The 18,231-nt window shown below is 43.4% G+C and overlaps 1 protein-coding gene across 1 annotated transcript; it reads left to right on the top strand.

Annotated features, from left to right (window-relative positions):
* The first annotated feature begins 9,001 nt into the window (after positions 1–9,001).
* tagapb (T cell activation RhoGTPase activating protein b) lies at positions 9,002–17,538 on the top strand. The gene is made up of 11 exons (XM_063055181.1): positions 9,002–9,114; positions 9,651–9,733; positions 10,795–10,872; positions 11,223–11,283; positions 12,131–12,268; positions 12,425–12,585; positions 13,172–13,333; positions 13,462–13,571; positions 14,288–14,477; positions 14,647–14,761; positions 15,930–17,538. Exons 2-11 carry the CDS (start codon positions 9,707–9,709, stop codon positions 17,282–17,284), a joined length of 2,397 nt encoding a protein of 798 aa, XP_062911251.1. The 5' UTR covers positions 9,002–9,114; positions 9,651–9,706; the 3' UTR covers positions 17,285–17,538.
* Positions 17,539–18,231: the final 693 nt, after the last annotated feature.

Raw genomic sequence — 18,231 nt, forward strand, 5'->3', positions numbered from 1 at the left:
CACAGCAAGTCTCCTCAGACTCTGCTGGCATGCCTTCTTCATAATCACTTCAAGACAGATCTTCAGAGATGGCGGCACCCAGGAACTTGAAACTGCTCACCCTGTCCACTGCTGCTCCCTGAGTGAGAACTGGTGTGGGTTCCCTTGACTTCCCCTTCCTGCAGTCCACAATTAGTTTTATGTCTTACTGACGTTGGGAGGGAGGTTATTGCTGTGACACCACTCAAACAGCCAGTCTGTCTCACTCCTGTACACCCCCCCCCCCCACCGCTGGTGGAATTATCACCCTGTAACTTTCCTAGCACAACGCTCTACAGTACCAGCAACTGGGTTCAATTCCCGTTGCCGTCTGAAAGGAGTCTGCGTGCTCTCCCTCTGACTGCATGGGTTTCCTCCCACAGTCCAAAGATGTACCAGTTGGTAAGTTAACTGGTCATTGTAAATTGTCCTGTGATTAGGCAGGGGTTAAATCAGAGATTGCTGAGCAGTGCAGCTCAAAGGTCTAGAAGGACCTATTCCATGCTGGATCTCAATAACATTTTTAGTAAGTGTTTTCTGGTGAATAAACAGAAGCAATGCCATCTTACTGAATAAATAAATCCCCCTCCCCACTGCATACTAAGTTCACTTCAAGCAAACTGAACTCTTCACCCTTCACTTTGTACTCATCAGTGAAGTTTGGTTCATGGCTTCCCGTGGAGCTTCCCGTGGAGGGTTACTCAAAACAAAATCTAGGGGCTTTTTTTTTCTTTTGAGTCTTGGTGATAACAAGATGTCATTTGGTGGTGAGGAGAGACTGTCATACAAGCTCTGCAGGGTTAAGTGAGTAAATACTCTCAGTACACCCAAGTACCATTGTGGTCATTTTGTGGTCATTTTGTGTTTTTCTTTCGTTGCTGCAGGCATAGAAAAATTCCAGGGCTTGGTGCAATCTCCCCCATACTGCATCACTGGTCACGATCAGAATCAGGTTTATTAGCGTTGATTGATTTGATGGGATATTTGTTGTTTTGCACCAGCAGTACAGTACAAAGAATAAATGACACCATTGCTACAGACGTACAGTGGAGAGCATCAAACCTGGTATGGAGACTCCACTGACAAGAGAGAGTCAGCCCCATCCGTCACCAGTACATCCCGTCCAGCCATCAAGGACATCTTGGGGAAGCAGAGCAAACGAGAAACATGCAAAAAGGAAGAGAGTATAATTAGGAAAATGCTGTTCTAATTTGCTGAATGTGGATCTTCAGATTCCTGTACACATCTACAATGGTAGTAACAAGAGGAGGGCAAGTCCCTGGAGCTGAGGACACTTGACGGTGGATGCTACCTTCTTGAAGATGTCCTCAGTGGAGGGGACGATTGTGCCCATGATGAAGCTGCTGAATCTACAAATCTCTGCAGCCCCTTGCAGTCTGTGCATTGGAGCCTCCATGTAGGCTGTGACACATCCAGCCAGAATTCCCTGCAGGGTACTTCTACAGAAACTTGCAGCAGTCTTTAGTGACACCCCAAATCTTTGCCAGGCTTTGCCCGAGTTAAGGGCTGACGATTCAAACCCTCTCTCGGGCACACCGCAGCAGGAAAGGTGCACTCTCTGAGTGTTGTTAGGTGACATGGCACTAGACTCTGGGGAATATTCAGGTGTACAGACAAATAATTATCATTTGATCATCATCATCAAAACAAGTGTAGGGTTCTCAGTAATATTAGCTGGACTGTTAGCTGTTAATCGCTTATTACCAAAATGGCTTCTTGTAATGTTAACTGCTGAGCAAGGGGTTCTCTGTAACTGCGATGTTTGGGTTATGCAGGGAGATAATGGAAATTGTATTCATTTGCTAGCCAATGAAAGTCATGTTATGTTAACTTGTATATGTGTGCTGAGTTGAGGAGTGTGGGCTCTTCCGGGAGGTGAGCGGAGAGGATGGACTTGTGGGGAACAGACAGCAGCTCCCGAGCGGCAGACACCGAACCTTGGGGGTTCAGAGGGTGGCCGGAGTCTCGGAAGGACGTTGTGGATGGAATCAGAGGCGTGAGCTCCAACGTATTAAAATATTATGTGCACAAGACTGATAAGTTACTTATATGGCGCCTTTTCTTTTAGTTGTTTCTACTAACCCATCACCAAAATTTGCTATAAGGTATAATTCTTTACTTGCACGTGGTATATTGTTTGATATTTGTGTCATGGCCGATCATTGGGTGCCTCACCAAAGCATTTGCACTGTTTGGCGGGGTGGACGGCTGTTCACCCTAGGCAATGGGAGTCGGTTGGGGCAGAGGCCGTTACACAAAGTTTCTGAGTATTAGTTTCACTGCTTTCAGCTCAACATGGCAATGCATACAAAGGCAACATTGGACTACTGCTGGGAGATTGTTCTGGTCGGTCTAATATTTCTTACCCTTCCATTGGATGATGTGTCCACAAGCGAATGCTGCTGACTGGGAAATTGTGGCTTGGACTCGTCCACACTGGGGGACATGCTGAGGTTGCTGTACAGTCACCACATGGGGAAGGAGCGGGGTGTCGGGCTCTCCCACCACCCGACACTGAGGGCCCTGTGTCATGGCCTCCCAAACACTGAAGGGGGATAGCCCTGATGCTTTGTAGGAGTATGTGTTGATTCAGTGACAATATGAACGTACTAAATATTTGTCTTGTTGAATAAAATATATATTTGAAATAAAAAGAAATTTCAACAGCCATGAAATAACTTGCGGAAAGTTTGATCAGAATCAGAATTATTATCACCGATGTGAAATCTGTTGCTTTGACACAACAGTACTGTGCAAAGGTATAAAAGTACTGGAAATTGCAGAAATGAAATAACTAGCGCAGGAGAAGTGAATGATGAGGTGGTACTCGTGGGTCAGGTGCGGAAGGGATCCGATGACTGTTGTGTGGCAAAGATTCCATAGACTGGTAAATGAGTAGCAGAGTTCCCACTTCCGCTCACTGGCACAGTAAGCTCCTGCGGGAGCTTTTGGAAATATCAAATCTGCCTGGACCTTTTTTTAATTAAACAAAGAACTGAAGAAAGTAAATATTCAGCAGCATAGAAGAAAGTGGCTGAACCACAAGAACATGCGCAGATGCTGGAAATCCGAGCAATGCACGCATACAGCTGGAGGAACCCAGCCAGACGGGCAGCATCTTTGGAAAAGGGTAAACAGTCGATGTTTTAGGCCGAGACCCTTCATCAGGACCGGAAGATGAGAAGTCAGAGTAAGAAGGTGGGGGGAGGGGAGGAAGAAGAAAGTGGATAAGATCAATGTGTGTGCACGTGACACAAAGGGCTCTCTCCCTCTGTAGTCCTACATTGGATGTTTACAATTTTTCAAGAAATTAGTTGCAGATTATAGGAACAATGTGGTGAGAACTAAATGGGGATCTCTGAAGTTGCTAGCTAATCATACGACAGGCACGCTGCCAATGCAGAAGGAAGTATTGCAGCAATAAAAATCATGATCAGTTTAGGAAATCTGAAGGCTTGTGACTGAGTGCAAAACCAAGAAACTGTAATTGTTGTCAAGGGTAGTTTCATGGATAGAAACTGAAAGTTAATGTTGATAAAAATTGGCAGGTTGCTTCCCAGAAAAGCACTTGTGACCAAGACCGTTAACTGTTCAGTTTAGATTATGACAAGTACAATCAGCCACTTTGTTTGCATTGAGTGATTCCAAAAGTAATAGAAAGGAAAATTAGAATAAGTCAGAATCACTCCATATTGTCAGCAAAATTCATGGATCAGAATGATCTTAATGACACAAATCACCGGCCAGCACCTTCAATCATTCCAAAAGACGTGAAGTAGGGTAAATACTGAAAGGTTTTTATTCGCAGTAAGACGTGACCTCCATGCTGAGTGTCTGCCCCTGGTCTGAGGGGGAGGATCAGGGCGAAATCGCCTTTATTCAGGGATCTGTGGGAGGAGCCACATGGGTGGTCAGCAGAGGGATGTGTCCAGACAGGTAACCCAGTTACAACATACCACAATCATCCCCCCTCCACCCTCCACCTGGCTCCACCTATCACCTGCCAGCCTGCACTCCTCCCCCTTCCCCCCACCTGGCTCCACCTATCACCTGCCAGCCTGCACTCCTCCCCCTTCCCCCCACCTGGCTCCACCTATCACCTGCCAGCCTGCACTCCTCCCCCTTCCCCCCACCTGGCTCCACCTATCACCTGCCAGCCTGCACTCCTCCCCCTTCCCCCCGCCTGGCTCCACCTATCACCTGCCAGCCTGCACTCCTCCCCCTTCCCCCCGCCTGGCTCCACCTATCACCTGCCAGCCTGCACTCCTCCCCCTTCCCCCCACCTGGCTCCACCTATCACCTGCCAGCCTGCACTCCTCCCCCTTCCCCCCACCTGGCTCCACCTATCACCTGCCAGCCTGCACTCCTCCCCCTTCCCCCCACCTGGCTCCACCTATCACCTGCCAGCCTGCACTCCTCCCCCTTCCCCCCACCTGGCTCCACCTATCACCTGCCAGCCTGCACTCCTCCCCCTTCCCCCCACCTGGCTCCACCTATCACCTGCCAGCCTGCACTCCTCCCCCTTCCCCCCGCCTGGCTCCACCTATCACCTGCCAGCCTGCACTCCTCCCCCTTCCCCCCACCTGGCTCCACCTATCACCTGCCAGCCTGCACTCCTCCCCCTCCCCCCACCTGGCTCCACCTATCACCTGCCAGCTTGCACTTCTCCCCCCTCCCCCTCACTGTTCTTATTCCGGCTTTTTCTGAATTCCTTTCCAGTCCTGATGAAGGGTCTCAGCTGGAAACATCGATTGTTATTCATTTCTATCGGTGCCGCCTAACCTGTGTTTTGTGTGTGTTGCTTAGGAGAAATCATGATTTTATATGGAGAGATATTTTCTAAAATAATTATTTAATAATTTTATTTCTAGAGTACTTTTCATACAGATGACATAGTTCAAAGTGCTTTACAGTGGGGAAAAACTACAAATATGAAAAATAAAAAAAACATGAAGATAGAAGACAGAAAGATGTTACTTAAAAGCAAGGTTGAATAAAAAGTTCTTGAGCTGGTGTTTGAAAGTGTCAACTGAGTCTTTATCCATTATAGTTTAGGAGTGTCGTTCGGAAAAGCTGACCTGCCAATTATCCTTTGAGAGAGATTCTTTAAATTCGGAAGAAGACCTGAGAGCTCGAGCAGGATTACAAAATGAAAACGATTCTGTGCTGTACTCTAAGCAATTACGAGCTTTAAAAACAAGTACGAGCACTTCAGGATCAATCTTAAAAGACCCAGGAAGCCAATGCAGAGTAGCTAGTATGGGAGTGATATCTTCCCTAATCCTGGCGAGAACGGGTAAGAGGCCAGAGTGGGAAATAGAAGAAGAGGGAAGGGGGAAGGAAGGAAAACATTTTTTACTGGAAGGAGACATTAATACAGTACTCATGCCATCGGGTTGGAGGCTTATGAGGTGGAATATGGAATACTTTATACTTTATTGTCGCCAAACAATTGATACTAGAATGTACAATCATCACAGCGATATTTGATTCTGCGCTTCTTGCTCCCTGGATTACAAATCGATAGTAAATATTAAAAATTTAGATTATAAATCATAAATAGAAAAATGGAAAGTAAGGTAGTGCAAAAAAATACCAAGATGCAGGTCCAGTTGAATATGAGATGTTGCTCCCCTGTAGAGAGTGGCCTTATCATGGCAAAAGAGGCCATGTCAGAATGGAAATGGAGATAAGATTTAAAATGATTGGCCACTGGGAAATTCTGCTTTTGGAGGATGGAGAGGAGGGGCTTGACAAAGCAGCCCCCCAATTTACATTGTGTTTCACCAATGTGTGTGTATAGATTATATTAGTGTCTGGAATACAGTGCATGGCAAGAAATAAAGAACAGGACCATGAGAAATGAGCAGAGGAGTGGAAAGAATTACTTTGGTTTTGCAGAATGTCAGCAAGGACTTAAAAGCTCTCTGTGTGTGCAGTTACCTTTTTAACATTGACGTCTGTCAATCAGACTCGTGCCTCTGACATTCAGATGCTTTGCTCCACGCTAGACTTTGCAAGAATCACGCCCACGTCTCACACTGCTAGCAGCACATCATTGCGCAAACACCCACCAACAGCAGATATCCCTCTGTCTGACTGGTGCGGGGTCGGTGCAAACACGTCAAGCCAGCCCCCAGGAAGGAGGTGGGTCTGCACGTAACTCCAATGGCGATGACTGAGGCAGTGACCAACAACCAGTTTAAAACCATGAGTGGAGCTCTCAGCCGCTCAATCCTCCTTCACATATCACACTTCCAATCCCACACGCTTTCCTGCTTTACAAGCTTCAGACAGTGTAACCATGCACCTCCTGCTTTCTCCTCGACCCTCGCCACACCACCTGCCCTTCTACTCTAATTACAAACTGGTCAGGAAAGTGTCACACAGGCTGTTTGGTGCCTTGTAACTGGTTGAATCTGCACGTGGTCTATCTGCGTACGTCTGTAGCCCGTGCAGTCAGGGCCCGGAGGGCAAGGCGCACTCTCGCAGTTGGCACAGATGAGGACCTTGCTGGGGCAGCCTACCAAAGTCAAGAAGGTGCATTTATTGCTGCATGACAGTCCCCAGTGTCTTTGTCCTATCCTTTCAGAACTGAATGAGACTCAACGTCTGTAACTATTAGTGCAGGTCAGGAGCCATCAGCCTCCATGGTGACACAAGGAGCTGCCAGAACATGACTGGGTGCTGCAGTTGCTATCATGGCTGAGGATGCCATGGTTCGGGGGTGGGGGGGGGGGCTCATGGCAATTTACTCTGGCTACCTCGAGTTGTGCACCAGAATCCTGCAGTCCGGCTTTTCCTGCTGAACAGCTCTCCCCGGTTTCTCGTGGGAATCGAATATCAAGATGATTGGATCGTGGCTATTTTTACCTTTCCAACCCACCTGGCACCTTCTAGCTATCCTCCTTTCCCTCCCCCTCCCACCTTTTTATTCTGCTGTCTCCCCACATCCTTTCCAGTCCTGAAGAAGGGTCTCGGCCCGAAACGTCGACTGTTTATTCATTTCCATAGATGCTGCCTGACCTGCTGAGTTCCTCCAGCATTTTGTGTGTTGCTTTGGATATTTAGCATCTGCACACCTCCTTGTGTTTATGACTTATTGATCTGTATTCAGTATAGACTAGGGTAGGAGAATCGCTCTTTTCCTCTTCCCTCTCCTGCTATGCCATGCCATTCCAAGAGTTCTCTCTTGCTTCCTGTGACATTTTATCACCACTGGCTACTGAAGCATCAACGTAGGAGTGACTGGACACTGCTGAAGGCCCCAATGTCTTGGTCAGTGTCTTTGAAGTCAACACAAACTCCAGAAACAACACTCCTAAACTTCTAAAGGCCTAACACGGAGGTTTGATACACTGCAACCATGGAGCTACATCGGCAAGTGTCTGGTAAGGATCTGACTATGCATTTGAGGTGGGGTTCGGGGCATGCGGGTGGCAAGGTGCAGGTATCCTTTCAGCTGCTGAACACTTGGCTCTCCTTGCATGCTTTGGAGTGACATCAGCTCCATCACTTGGGACCAGTTCCAAAACCAGGCTTGCACAGTCAGTGATGCACACATCTGGCAGCTGACAAACTTCAAAATTCAATGTTATTATCAAAGCACATCTATGTCACCACATACAGCCCAGAGGTTCATTTTGCTGCAGGCATACTCAGCAAATCTATAGAATAGTAACTATGACAGCATCAATTAAAGATCAACCAGAGTGCAGAAGGCAACAGACTGTGAAAATAAATAGCAATAAATAATAACATGAAATAACAAAATAAAGAGTCCTTAAATTGGTTGTGGGACCATCTCAATGGATGGGCAAATGAGTGTAGTTATCCGCTTTTGTTCAAGAGCCTGATGGTTGAGGGGTAGTAACTGTTCTTGAACCTGGTGGTGCAAGTCCTGAGGCTCTTGGACCTTCTACCTGATGGCAGCAGCAAAAGGGTATGGCCTGGGTGGTGAGGATTTCTGATGATTGATGCTGCTTTCCTTCGACAGCGTTTCATGTAGTTGTGCTCAATGGTTGGGAGGGCTTTACCCGTGATGTACTGGGCTGAATCCACTCCCTTTTGTAGGGCTGACATCATCGATGATAGGGCTCTTCCCCATTAGTGTCCAGCTGCACATCTCGATGCCACCCCAACCTCGGCATCTACTAGTTCCCATAGCAACCATCCAACCAGAAAGCCAAACATTCTGTGGTTTAAGATGGTGTCGAGAGTCATATGCAGATTAAATTGAGTGGAAGTGTTAGATTTCAACTGTTTACCAACACACTGGAACTCCATGCCTGAACCAGTTTCGTTGAAACTTTTAATTCCTCTTTTAAGATGTTCCTTAACTCAATTCTTTTAATAATCTGTACAGTTAAACCCAGATGTTAGATAATATCAAGTTTACTTTAATAAAGTGTTATATTCTGTTGAAAGTTTAGCTACTAGGTTTCTCCCTTGGTTACTTTTCAGAAATATACAAAATTGGCAACTGTTTTTGTAGCTCTCTTAATGGGGTTTGCACTCACAAATAACTATGTTAGAGCACCTGTGTTAAAATCACAACCACTTTATTTTGCAAATAATGCAACAGGGGCTATTCCCACTTCTTCAGGGAACTCCTGCTCAAGTTTCAAGAGTGAAGTAAGGGGAAGGCTTTCAGAAATTCCCAGCCAGTCTTACTGAACCACCAGACAGTACAAGCCACTAAGTCCCCCCTGCCACTTCTCTCTCTGTAGTTACTTTTTTATTGGTTTACTGGTTAATAATAACTTGCTGTCAAGTGTACAGTACCATTACATCTCACTTTTTCCAGTCATCATAAGGGAGACTACCACAGGCTGCTGGCCTTATTTGGAAGGAGGAAGTTCACTTTCAGCTCCAGACTAGAGCAACATGCCGTGATGTAATTTCCGTTCTGAGTACAGTATTTCCACCTGCCTACGGCCCCTTTATATAGAGTGTGTGGTATCGGACATGTGAACAGATTCTCTGTCCGCTGGATTTGTAGCTGTACAGTGATGGTGCTTGCTTCACCTGGAGTTTACCTCAAGTAAAGATACTGTGGCACAATAATCTCCACAGGTAAGCATACTTTTATTCAGTCACCTGCTACGTCAGGATTTGATAAATTACTACAGTTAAAATCAAGAACACTGGCTAATTCTGGCAGTCTTGCCTGCCTTCAGATGACCTTATAATCCTGAGGTCACATAACATTCTGAGATCTTTGCCACATTCCCCTGTTTAATTTGCTCTTTAATTCCCTGTCAAGCTCTCTGTCCTCTGGGAACCTCTCCCCAGACCCACCTGCCTCTTTGCAACTTTCCACTCTAAAAATCCCTTGACTTAACTTGAACTTGATAATGTGATCGTGTCCAAGTGGTTAGCAAGTCACCAGCAGGAGCTAGTTTATCCTTGAACCCACTGGTCCTTTAGATTAGTAATCTCACTGCAGTGTACTCTCATTGTGGTGAGGGTGTGAGGTAGCCTGAGTGTAGATAATGTAAAGGATTTGGATCGTGTGCATAGGACTGGCTTTTATTCTTGTGTGTCATCATTTGGACTGAAAGTAAACCCAGGGGGATTTTCAGTAACGGCTTTTCATTTCTTGTCTTTAGGCAACTCAAGAAACTAGAGAAAACCAGGGCCTAACTTTACCTTACGGATTGAATTAATGAAGGTTTTAAGTAACTCTGCTCTGGTAAGCTGGATTTTTGTTTTAATATCAGCTGATTGTTGTGTTGAATCAGACCGATTTTCAGCCTTAGGCACTGAATTATCAAACTGTAAATGTAATATGCTCTATTGACAACTATTGTACAAATGGTTTTGTATAAGCATATAGAAGCGTCGCACACTGTGATAATGGAACGGGAAAAAGTAAAACCCAGTGGCCCATCTGAAAGATAATCCACTTATCTCTTAGGCTTTAAAATAACACAGTCTCCTTTCATGTAACAAAACCAATGGCTATCAGGGGCTGCATTTTTCTAAGTAAGCCAATGTGAAATGACTTTGAAATGAGTAACATTTATTAAGTGAGCCAAATAAATCCATTGTGCAACATCTGAGATTTAAAAATGCTCTTCCCCAGTATCATTTCTGAGTCAAAGGACAGAAATTGAGTGTGTATGTGTGTATTTACATTGAGTTAGCCATTGCAGTGTATATCTGCATGACAGCATGGGGATATTAGGGGTATAACTGTATGAATATGAGGGAAGTTGTGTAAATGGGGGTTATTATATCATGATCTATGCAGATGGGAGAGGCTTACATCTGAACTAAAATAAAGGAAGTTCTAGGGGTAATCAGCAGGTGAAGCAACATCTGTAGAAAGAGAAATAGTTAATTTAAGGTCAATAGTCTTCCATAAGAATGTGAGAGTTATATTGATTTGTAAATTGGAGATTTAATTGAGTATTAAGTCTGTGCATGTGTGTATATGTATAGAAGTATGATAGTTTATATAAGCAACATTGTGCATGTGTTCCTGTGATTATATATGGACCACTAACAATTGATCTGAACAAGTAGAAATTGATGAGGTTATCCCATTTTCGTGTTATTTCTGGGGTTAGCACAAGCTGTGGGCCATGAAGAGCTTCCTGCATAAAGCAAAGCCAGCTGTAAGGTCAGAAGGGAGGTCTGAGGGGGTGGAAATGAAAGTGAAAATTTCTGCTTGCTATTTTGTAATTTCTGGATTTTTAGAGGTGTTTGAATGCACACTTAGTCATGACAAAAATACTTCTGTTTTGACAGTCTAAAACACTAACCGTAACCAATATGGAACCACCTGGTGAGGTGGTGAAGACACTACCACAGGAGCCAGCAGAGCAGGTGGGTACCCCTGGAGTAAATATCTTGCAGTGGTCTTGTTACACATACATTTGCCTGTGATGATAGTTGATTAAATAAAAGTCTACATGATTACTGTTTGCAGTGGGGTGGAGCAACATTAAAGGCATGTAACTGTATAATTTTAGATTTCATTGTTTTGATTATGTTTTTTAAATGTTGATATGTGAAATTGAGATGAGCCAATGTAAATACAAGTAGTCATTGGAGTTAGCATTAAACTGTCCATTGTACCTCTGAGTGTGATAGTGATTAACCAAGTTCCCCTGGGATCAATAAAGTATGACTATGACTATGACTAGTGTCTGACTGCACCTGCTTTGTATTGTTAGGGAGATGCCCAGAACCTCCAACTGATGTTGTCAAACAGCAGTGACTTGTCTTCCCTGATTGGTGAGTTTGAAAATAAACCTGCACATTCTCCCGCCACGTGTGCCAGCCGGTTGTTTTGCTGAGACTCAGACACTTGGTCAACCACTCCTTTATGCTAACTGGCATCATATTAGAAAACAACATTTTTTTTATATCTATCAGTGAAGGTGGTTATTTGACTACTGGCTTTAGAGACTGGTTGCAAACAAGCCTGCAGAGGAGTGATGCTTTTTCCTAATAGTACATAGCAGTGTACACCAGAGTTTCTGTTAGTCCACTTGCCATTCGGATTTTACAAAGGAGAACTATGGAAATACTTTATCCTTTTTTTAACCTGGGGGCTGTACTTTCCCCAATCACTTCCCTATGTACTTTCCCCATGAACTTTTTTGCATGTGCTTTCACATGTATTTTCTGCACTTAATTTCATATCTATTTTTTCCCCTTTTACTTTCACATGTTCAGATGTCTGGGACTGTGGTCAAGATCCCCCTTTAGATGAAAGATTAATCGACTGTGTAAAATCAGCTTCTTGGTTCAAATAATGCACACTCCCATTTCAAATAGGAACTGATCCAGTGTGCAATTTATAATGAAAAATCTTTCATTTGGATTTTTTTTTGTTATTTTTCAGTTTCTGTCTTAAGGAACAATGACAATTAGACAAAATTAGCTTATCAGTAGATTCTGTTTCTTAGAAATGCTGCCTTGATGTTCAGATTGACATGTGTTAAACTGTGCACCAGCTAAGTAGATTGTACCACAGATTATTTCAAAATGCAGAAGCGGGCTGGAGGAAATATTAAAAAAAGAAACTTGCTCTTTTAGGTTGTGGCATACATTCTAACCTCACATTTTGCACTTTTAGGTCAAGAGAACACATGTGGCATCAAGACAAGACAAGTGCACAAAGAACAGGCAAAGTGTGATCTATCGTCGGGCAGCATGGAGAGAAAGCCTTTGAAACCATCAGAGAAATCCTTCTCTCAAGTCCAACAGTCGCAAGGTAAAGTGAGATAAAGCCTTTGTTCTCATGCGGGTTGGAATAAAATTAATTGCTTTTGAATTCAACATTTTAATGGATAAGATTGTATCTTTTCTGTTATATTTCATTCACGGACAGCTACAAAGGATTTTCATCTTTTATTCCCATTTGAAATAGATGCCAGATTGAAGCATAGCAAGAAGAGCAAAACAAAGGTATCATGGCCTTTCCACAAAAACTCGGGAAGCGAATCCACCTCTTCTCGGAATGATGGCCTCTTTGATCGACCTCTTAAAGACATCTGTGATCATCATGACATTCTCGCCAAACCAATCCTTGTAAGTGGATGTTATGTTTTGTAACTTCAAAACTTTAAACCAATTCAAGGGAAGACACGGGGGTCTGGGAATGCAGGTCTTACTTTGTGTTTACTTTAAGTGAGGGGCATACGTGATTGCCTGATGATGTATGTAGCCCACGTATTTATACATTTAACCCATAATGAATTATTTAAATGAACAAGAATGCTTAATCAAACAATTTTACTTAAATAGTACTTAAATATTAAATACACATCAGTGGACTGTTGCGATCTCTTCCGATCTAATACAAAGTGCTGAAGCCCAGCCTACTAAAGACCTAACCTGACTCACACTCTGGATGTATAGTCACTTGAAACGGTCCAGTAGACAAATTAAACTGACATATTAAAGGTAATGGTAATAGTGTGTAAACACATATAGCTCCTTTTAGGTTTACAGAAAGACATTAGTGGAATTGTTTCAAAGAATCACTTTTCTCCAAAGTGCAAATAAAATTTTAGAGATTAATATGACATTCACCAATCACACATCAAAACCTATTTTCCAAGTTAGCTATTTATTGTAGTAGTTAACCTTTCTCCTTGTGCTTTGTTTTCTCTAGGAGATGTTGATGGTCCTGTTCCAGAAAGGACCCTCAACAGTCGGAATATTTCGCAAGTCAGCAAATTTAAAGGCCTGCAAGGAACTCATTGGAAAATTAAATACAAGAAGAGAAGTGGCCTTGGAAGAGGAGCCTGTCATCCAGTTGGCTGCTATCTTCAAGGTAGAATAAATTGAAATTCAGTGCTCTAAAGAGGGATTGTAAGTCAGGGCATAACTGGGCAAATTAATTGAGTTATTTTTTTCCACACCTGTGGCCTCAATGGGTAATTCTAAATGTATGAAATGCAGGATTTCCTACGGAGAATCCCAGACAGCGTGTTGGTGACTGAGCTGTATGACAGCTGGATGGTGGCCATGGAGGAAAAGTCCCCTGAAGAAAGAGTTACAAAAATCAGACAGTGAGTATCCTGACGTGTGAGATCACCTCGGGTATTCTGACTTGCTCACCTTCCGTCGGTTGTTCAGGAACCATGATTGTTCTTTATGTTCTTGCCGAGGGTAGGGGGCAGGGATGTGATGTGATGGCAAAATGCATCTCAACTCAAAGTCGAAAACGTGTTCAAAATCTCGGGTGCAACACATCCTTACAATAACTATAATGCTTCAGATTTTAATAATTGCCTAACTGATTGGCACCAAGTGAAATCGTGGCTTGAAATGGAATACAGATTGAAGAGATAGGTTAGAAAAATTATCGGCCTTGATAATATATAGACTGCTACACAACCACATGTTGTAAACCAGCATAGTTTCGAGCCTGCAAAGACAAACACCAAAACATTAGCCAGAATTTAAAATATTATCAGCACGAACAGCTACATGTAACATACGTAAATAATCAAGTTACAAACACACAGCAGATAAAGCCATTCTGCATGTTAACTAGCTTTACAAATAAATAGATTCTCACTTTTCTACTCACTTTTTTCATGAAATACCAGATATTCTTAAAATTGTCATTGAGGTGATCTTGTTCAAAGCATCTCAAAGTCTACAGCTAGGATTTCCCAAACAATGTATGGAGAACTTCAGTGTCTTGGAAGAAGTGTTGAATTGAGAAAAGAAGACTTCAAACCATAGCTAATGTTTGGGAACACCCTTTTATTTCTACTAGGCTTCTGGACAAACTTCCAAGGCACAACTGCCTCTTACTTCGCTCTGTGTTTTGTATGCTGTACCACATCAATAAGCATTCTGAGGTGAACAAGATGGATGCCTACAATCTGGCTGTTTGCATTGGGCCTAATATGCTCTGGACCAGCAAACCTCCACCTGATGAATTACAGAAAGAAGTAACTGCAAAGGTAAATATTTGTTACCTGCTACTGACCTGGTCAGTTTGTCTCCAGAAGAGCTGTTGTGTTGGCATTAAGAACTCTTGAGGTTACTGAGAAGGGGAATTGGAGGGCCTTAAATATTGGCCATTTATTCTGAATATTGACTCTGAAGTGAGCAAATCCATTTTCATTTCAGGTTGTGGGTCTGATGCAGTTTCTGATCGAGAACTGTTGCCAAATATTTGGTGATGAGATACCTACAATTCTGGGCGAACCAGCAAGGAGACAACCAGAAAGCATTGATAACTTTGGTACGTAGTACATGCTTATGCATCCTATTTTAAAAATGACTTGCATTTATACACTTCAGGACATCAGAAAGCACTTTTCAAACACTGCTTTAAATCAAGGATAGTCACTAATGTGTATTAAACAAGCCTTAACAGTAATACATTACACAAAGAAAAAAATAGTATTTTGCTTCCTAATTGATAAACGTCTGCCATTGGTTGGTGCTGAGAGAACTTTTACATTCACATTCAGACATCCACACTTGTTCAGCATCTCACTTCTTTTTCACATCATGGCATGTCTACTCAAATATTAGACTAGATTGTACGCCCCAAGATTGAGGAAGGATTTCTGAACTCGTGATCATATATCATATGAATACAAGTTTAAAGGAGGCACAGTCAGGGTAGATAGAATGTCTTGATACTCATAGCTTGGGTTTGAGTATTAAACTGAGAAGCAAGTGTTACCCAGTGCTTCAGGCTGATATATTATGCATACAAGGGAAGTTAGTTTTCCTGTATTACTGAAGCAATGTTACTTCCATGATGAAGACTCAATCAGATTTATTCGTTCATTCATTTGATACATGCCGTGTTGTGTGACGTGGTCCATTATGGTCTTTCCGTGACCATGATTGCTCTTGGCAAACTGTCCTCCAGAAGTGGTTTGCCATTGCCTTCTTCTAGGCAGTGTCTTTACAAGATGGGTGACCCCAGCCATTATCGATACTCTTCAGAGATTGCCTGCCTGCTGTCAGTGGTCACAAAACCAGGATTTGTGATAGGCACCGGCTGCTCATACAATCAGGGGGCTTAGCAAGTGCTACACCTTGCCCAAGGGTGACCTGCAGGCTAGCAGAGAGAAGGAGAGTCTTATACCTCCTTGGTAGAGCCGTATCTCCATCCTGCCACCCACCAATCAGATTACTACTGAGAAACGTTGCCAGGAGATCTCAAGTGTTGTAAATGTGACCTTTTGGTTGCACACTTATGGTGAATGAACAGTCATGGTAGTATTGAAAACAAAAGATGGTGGTAGGTAACCACGTTAATCCATAAAATATCACTGGAGTTTTCATCCTGTTGGGCAGTCTCTCAGTATCCCCGGTAGGGGCTGTGGCTTTTGAGGTGATCGATCAGAGCAGTTTTGGAACTGTGACTGAAGTGTTTATCATTTTATTTACAGACACGTCATCTTCTCTCCAAAATGACTCTGCCTATGACAGCACTGACCAGGATGACTGGAAAGAGGGAGAGAATGAAAAGAGGCGAAGAGCAAACTCCAGCTGTTATCCATTATCCAGGAGCCATGAAGGGCTGAGGTTGGCGAGAAAGCAGAGCTGTCAAACAGACATCAAGGCTGGAGTTGGTACCACAACATCTTGCAGCAATGAATCAATAGATGGTAATAGCAGAGTATCGGTTAGTCCCAAGGTGACAACTTGTCCACCTGGAGAGCTAAACTTGAGAGTAAACAGGCGCAGCTCTGAACCGATATTAGGTGTCACCTTTAACCCTAAGAATATCAGACAGCAGGAATTAGTTGCAAGGAGTCATGATGGTTGCTCATTTCCATTTGTCCTGGACTTTACTCACCAGCTAACAAGAAAGCAGGTGTCAGACGAAAGCTTTACAAAATGTGAGATTAGCAGCAGGAGGCCTAGCAACTTTAATGCTAGCTCACACTCTGAACTTTCCACAGCCTCCTCCTCAAAGGCTTCGTCAGTTTCATCATTAGCCAGCTCATGTTCAAACATGTCAGAGTGCTCAGTCTTTATCAATTCTCCACTTGTTTCCCCTGTCTGTACCAGTCAGGAGAATGACATCTTTTCAGACCATACAACAAAACTTCAAACCATTTCGATGCAAGATCCAAACAGCTGTGCAAAGAGTGCAAAAGAGAAAGCTAAGAACCCCGTAAGGAAGACTTACAGCTGGGGGCCATCAAGGACACTTACAAACCCAGAGTCTTACAAGGAAAACACTCTGAGAGAAAACCTGCCAACCTGTCAGACTGTCCACGAGGACCAAGTTGATGACAATAACAATGCCAGGTCCAGGACTCGTATCTTGTCTGCTGATGAAGTATTTCAACGGGTGGACAGTAGAAGGCGTTGCAGCCCACCTTCTTATTCTGAAGCTATTGAAGAAAACAGTCCACCTATTGCTTCAATGAATGAAATGACAGTGCAAAACTTGAGAAGGCAGGTCCAGCTGAAAGAACAGATGAGAGCTGGTTGCCGATCAGTCGCCGAACAGAAAGTCAGACATTGTTCATTAACAGAGGAGATGCTCCAGGATTCGCATCAAAATCAGACTGATCTTGATTCTTGTGATAAACCAACCACAGCTGCTAATCAATGCACAGTTCTGCACATTTGCTCTGAGAACATTTTGCCTCTCACAAGATGTGAAAGAGCACACCAGTACAGAGGGAGAGCTATGTCTGAATCTGCAGGCAGGAGCAAACATAAACTGTGGTCCACTCAAGCCTTTGACGCCTTCAAAGAGTTGCAATATGCTAAAGAGTCTTATGTATAATATTTGCATGAACTATATTCCATATGATTAATATTGAGGAATCTCACTAGAACAGTCTAAAAAGCCAGAGACACAAAGTACTTCTGATGCTGGGATCTGGAACAATGCACAAGCTCCAGGATGAACTCACAGGGCCATGCTGCATCTGTGGAGGGAAATAGGCATTTTGGGTCAAGGTCTATCATTTGGACTGTCTCAGTTGTTGACATTATGATGCTCTTCTGTTATCAATGTATTTAGTCTAATGGAATAAACAGCCACCACAGAATAACATGATCTCGGAGTCTCTCTGAATAGCTCACTGGGCTCTTGCCTGCGCTCTTGTTTGTAAATATGGCTTGAATTCCAGGTGCTTGTACACTTATGTGCAGAGTGTTAAGTTAGCAAAGATGTTAGTGCATGTTTGTTCATACACGTCACAAATATACAGAGCAGGCAAACTCTGCCAACAATCCTTGATAGATTCCTTTGAGGAAACAAATCTAAGCAGTTCCTGTTCACTTATTCACTCTTTGGGGTGTAGGAATTGCAGCCAAGGCCAACTCTGATTGCTCATTCCTAATTGCCCTTTAAAAGGGGATGGTGAGTCATCTTTTTGAACCATTGAGTGGCAGTTCATTCACTACTTGCCACAGACCCAATCTGGTAAAACTTCCAAACTCAGTCAGCTGGGTCACTCGTGGTGCTAAGAAATTGCTCTTGGTGATGGGCACACAAGTACTTTTTACACCTTTGCTACTTTCAGTACTTCTCCTGAGTTTTCTTCAACAAGTAGGGATGCTGAGTCATCAGTTCAGGATGGATGATATAGTAGTTATCAGGATGAGTTTAACTTGCTCATGCTGATATCATGAGAGTTCATTGGGTCTGAAGTCAATGCCTGGGAATTCTCATCTCTATACCACTGTAGCCCTACCTCCAGTGAATCTGTCCTTCTGTGGGACACA

Source organism: Mobula hypostoma, chromosome 8 (assembly GCF_963921235.1).
Source record: "Mobula hypostoma chromosome 8, sMobHyp1.1, whole genome shotgun sequence".
NCBI classification, from domain to species: domain Eukaryota; kingdom Metazoa; phylum Chordata; class Chondrichthyes; order Myliobatiformes; family Myliobatidae; genus Mobula; species Mobula hypostoma.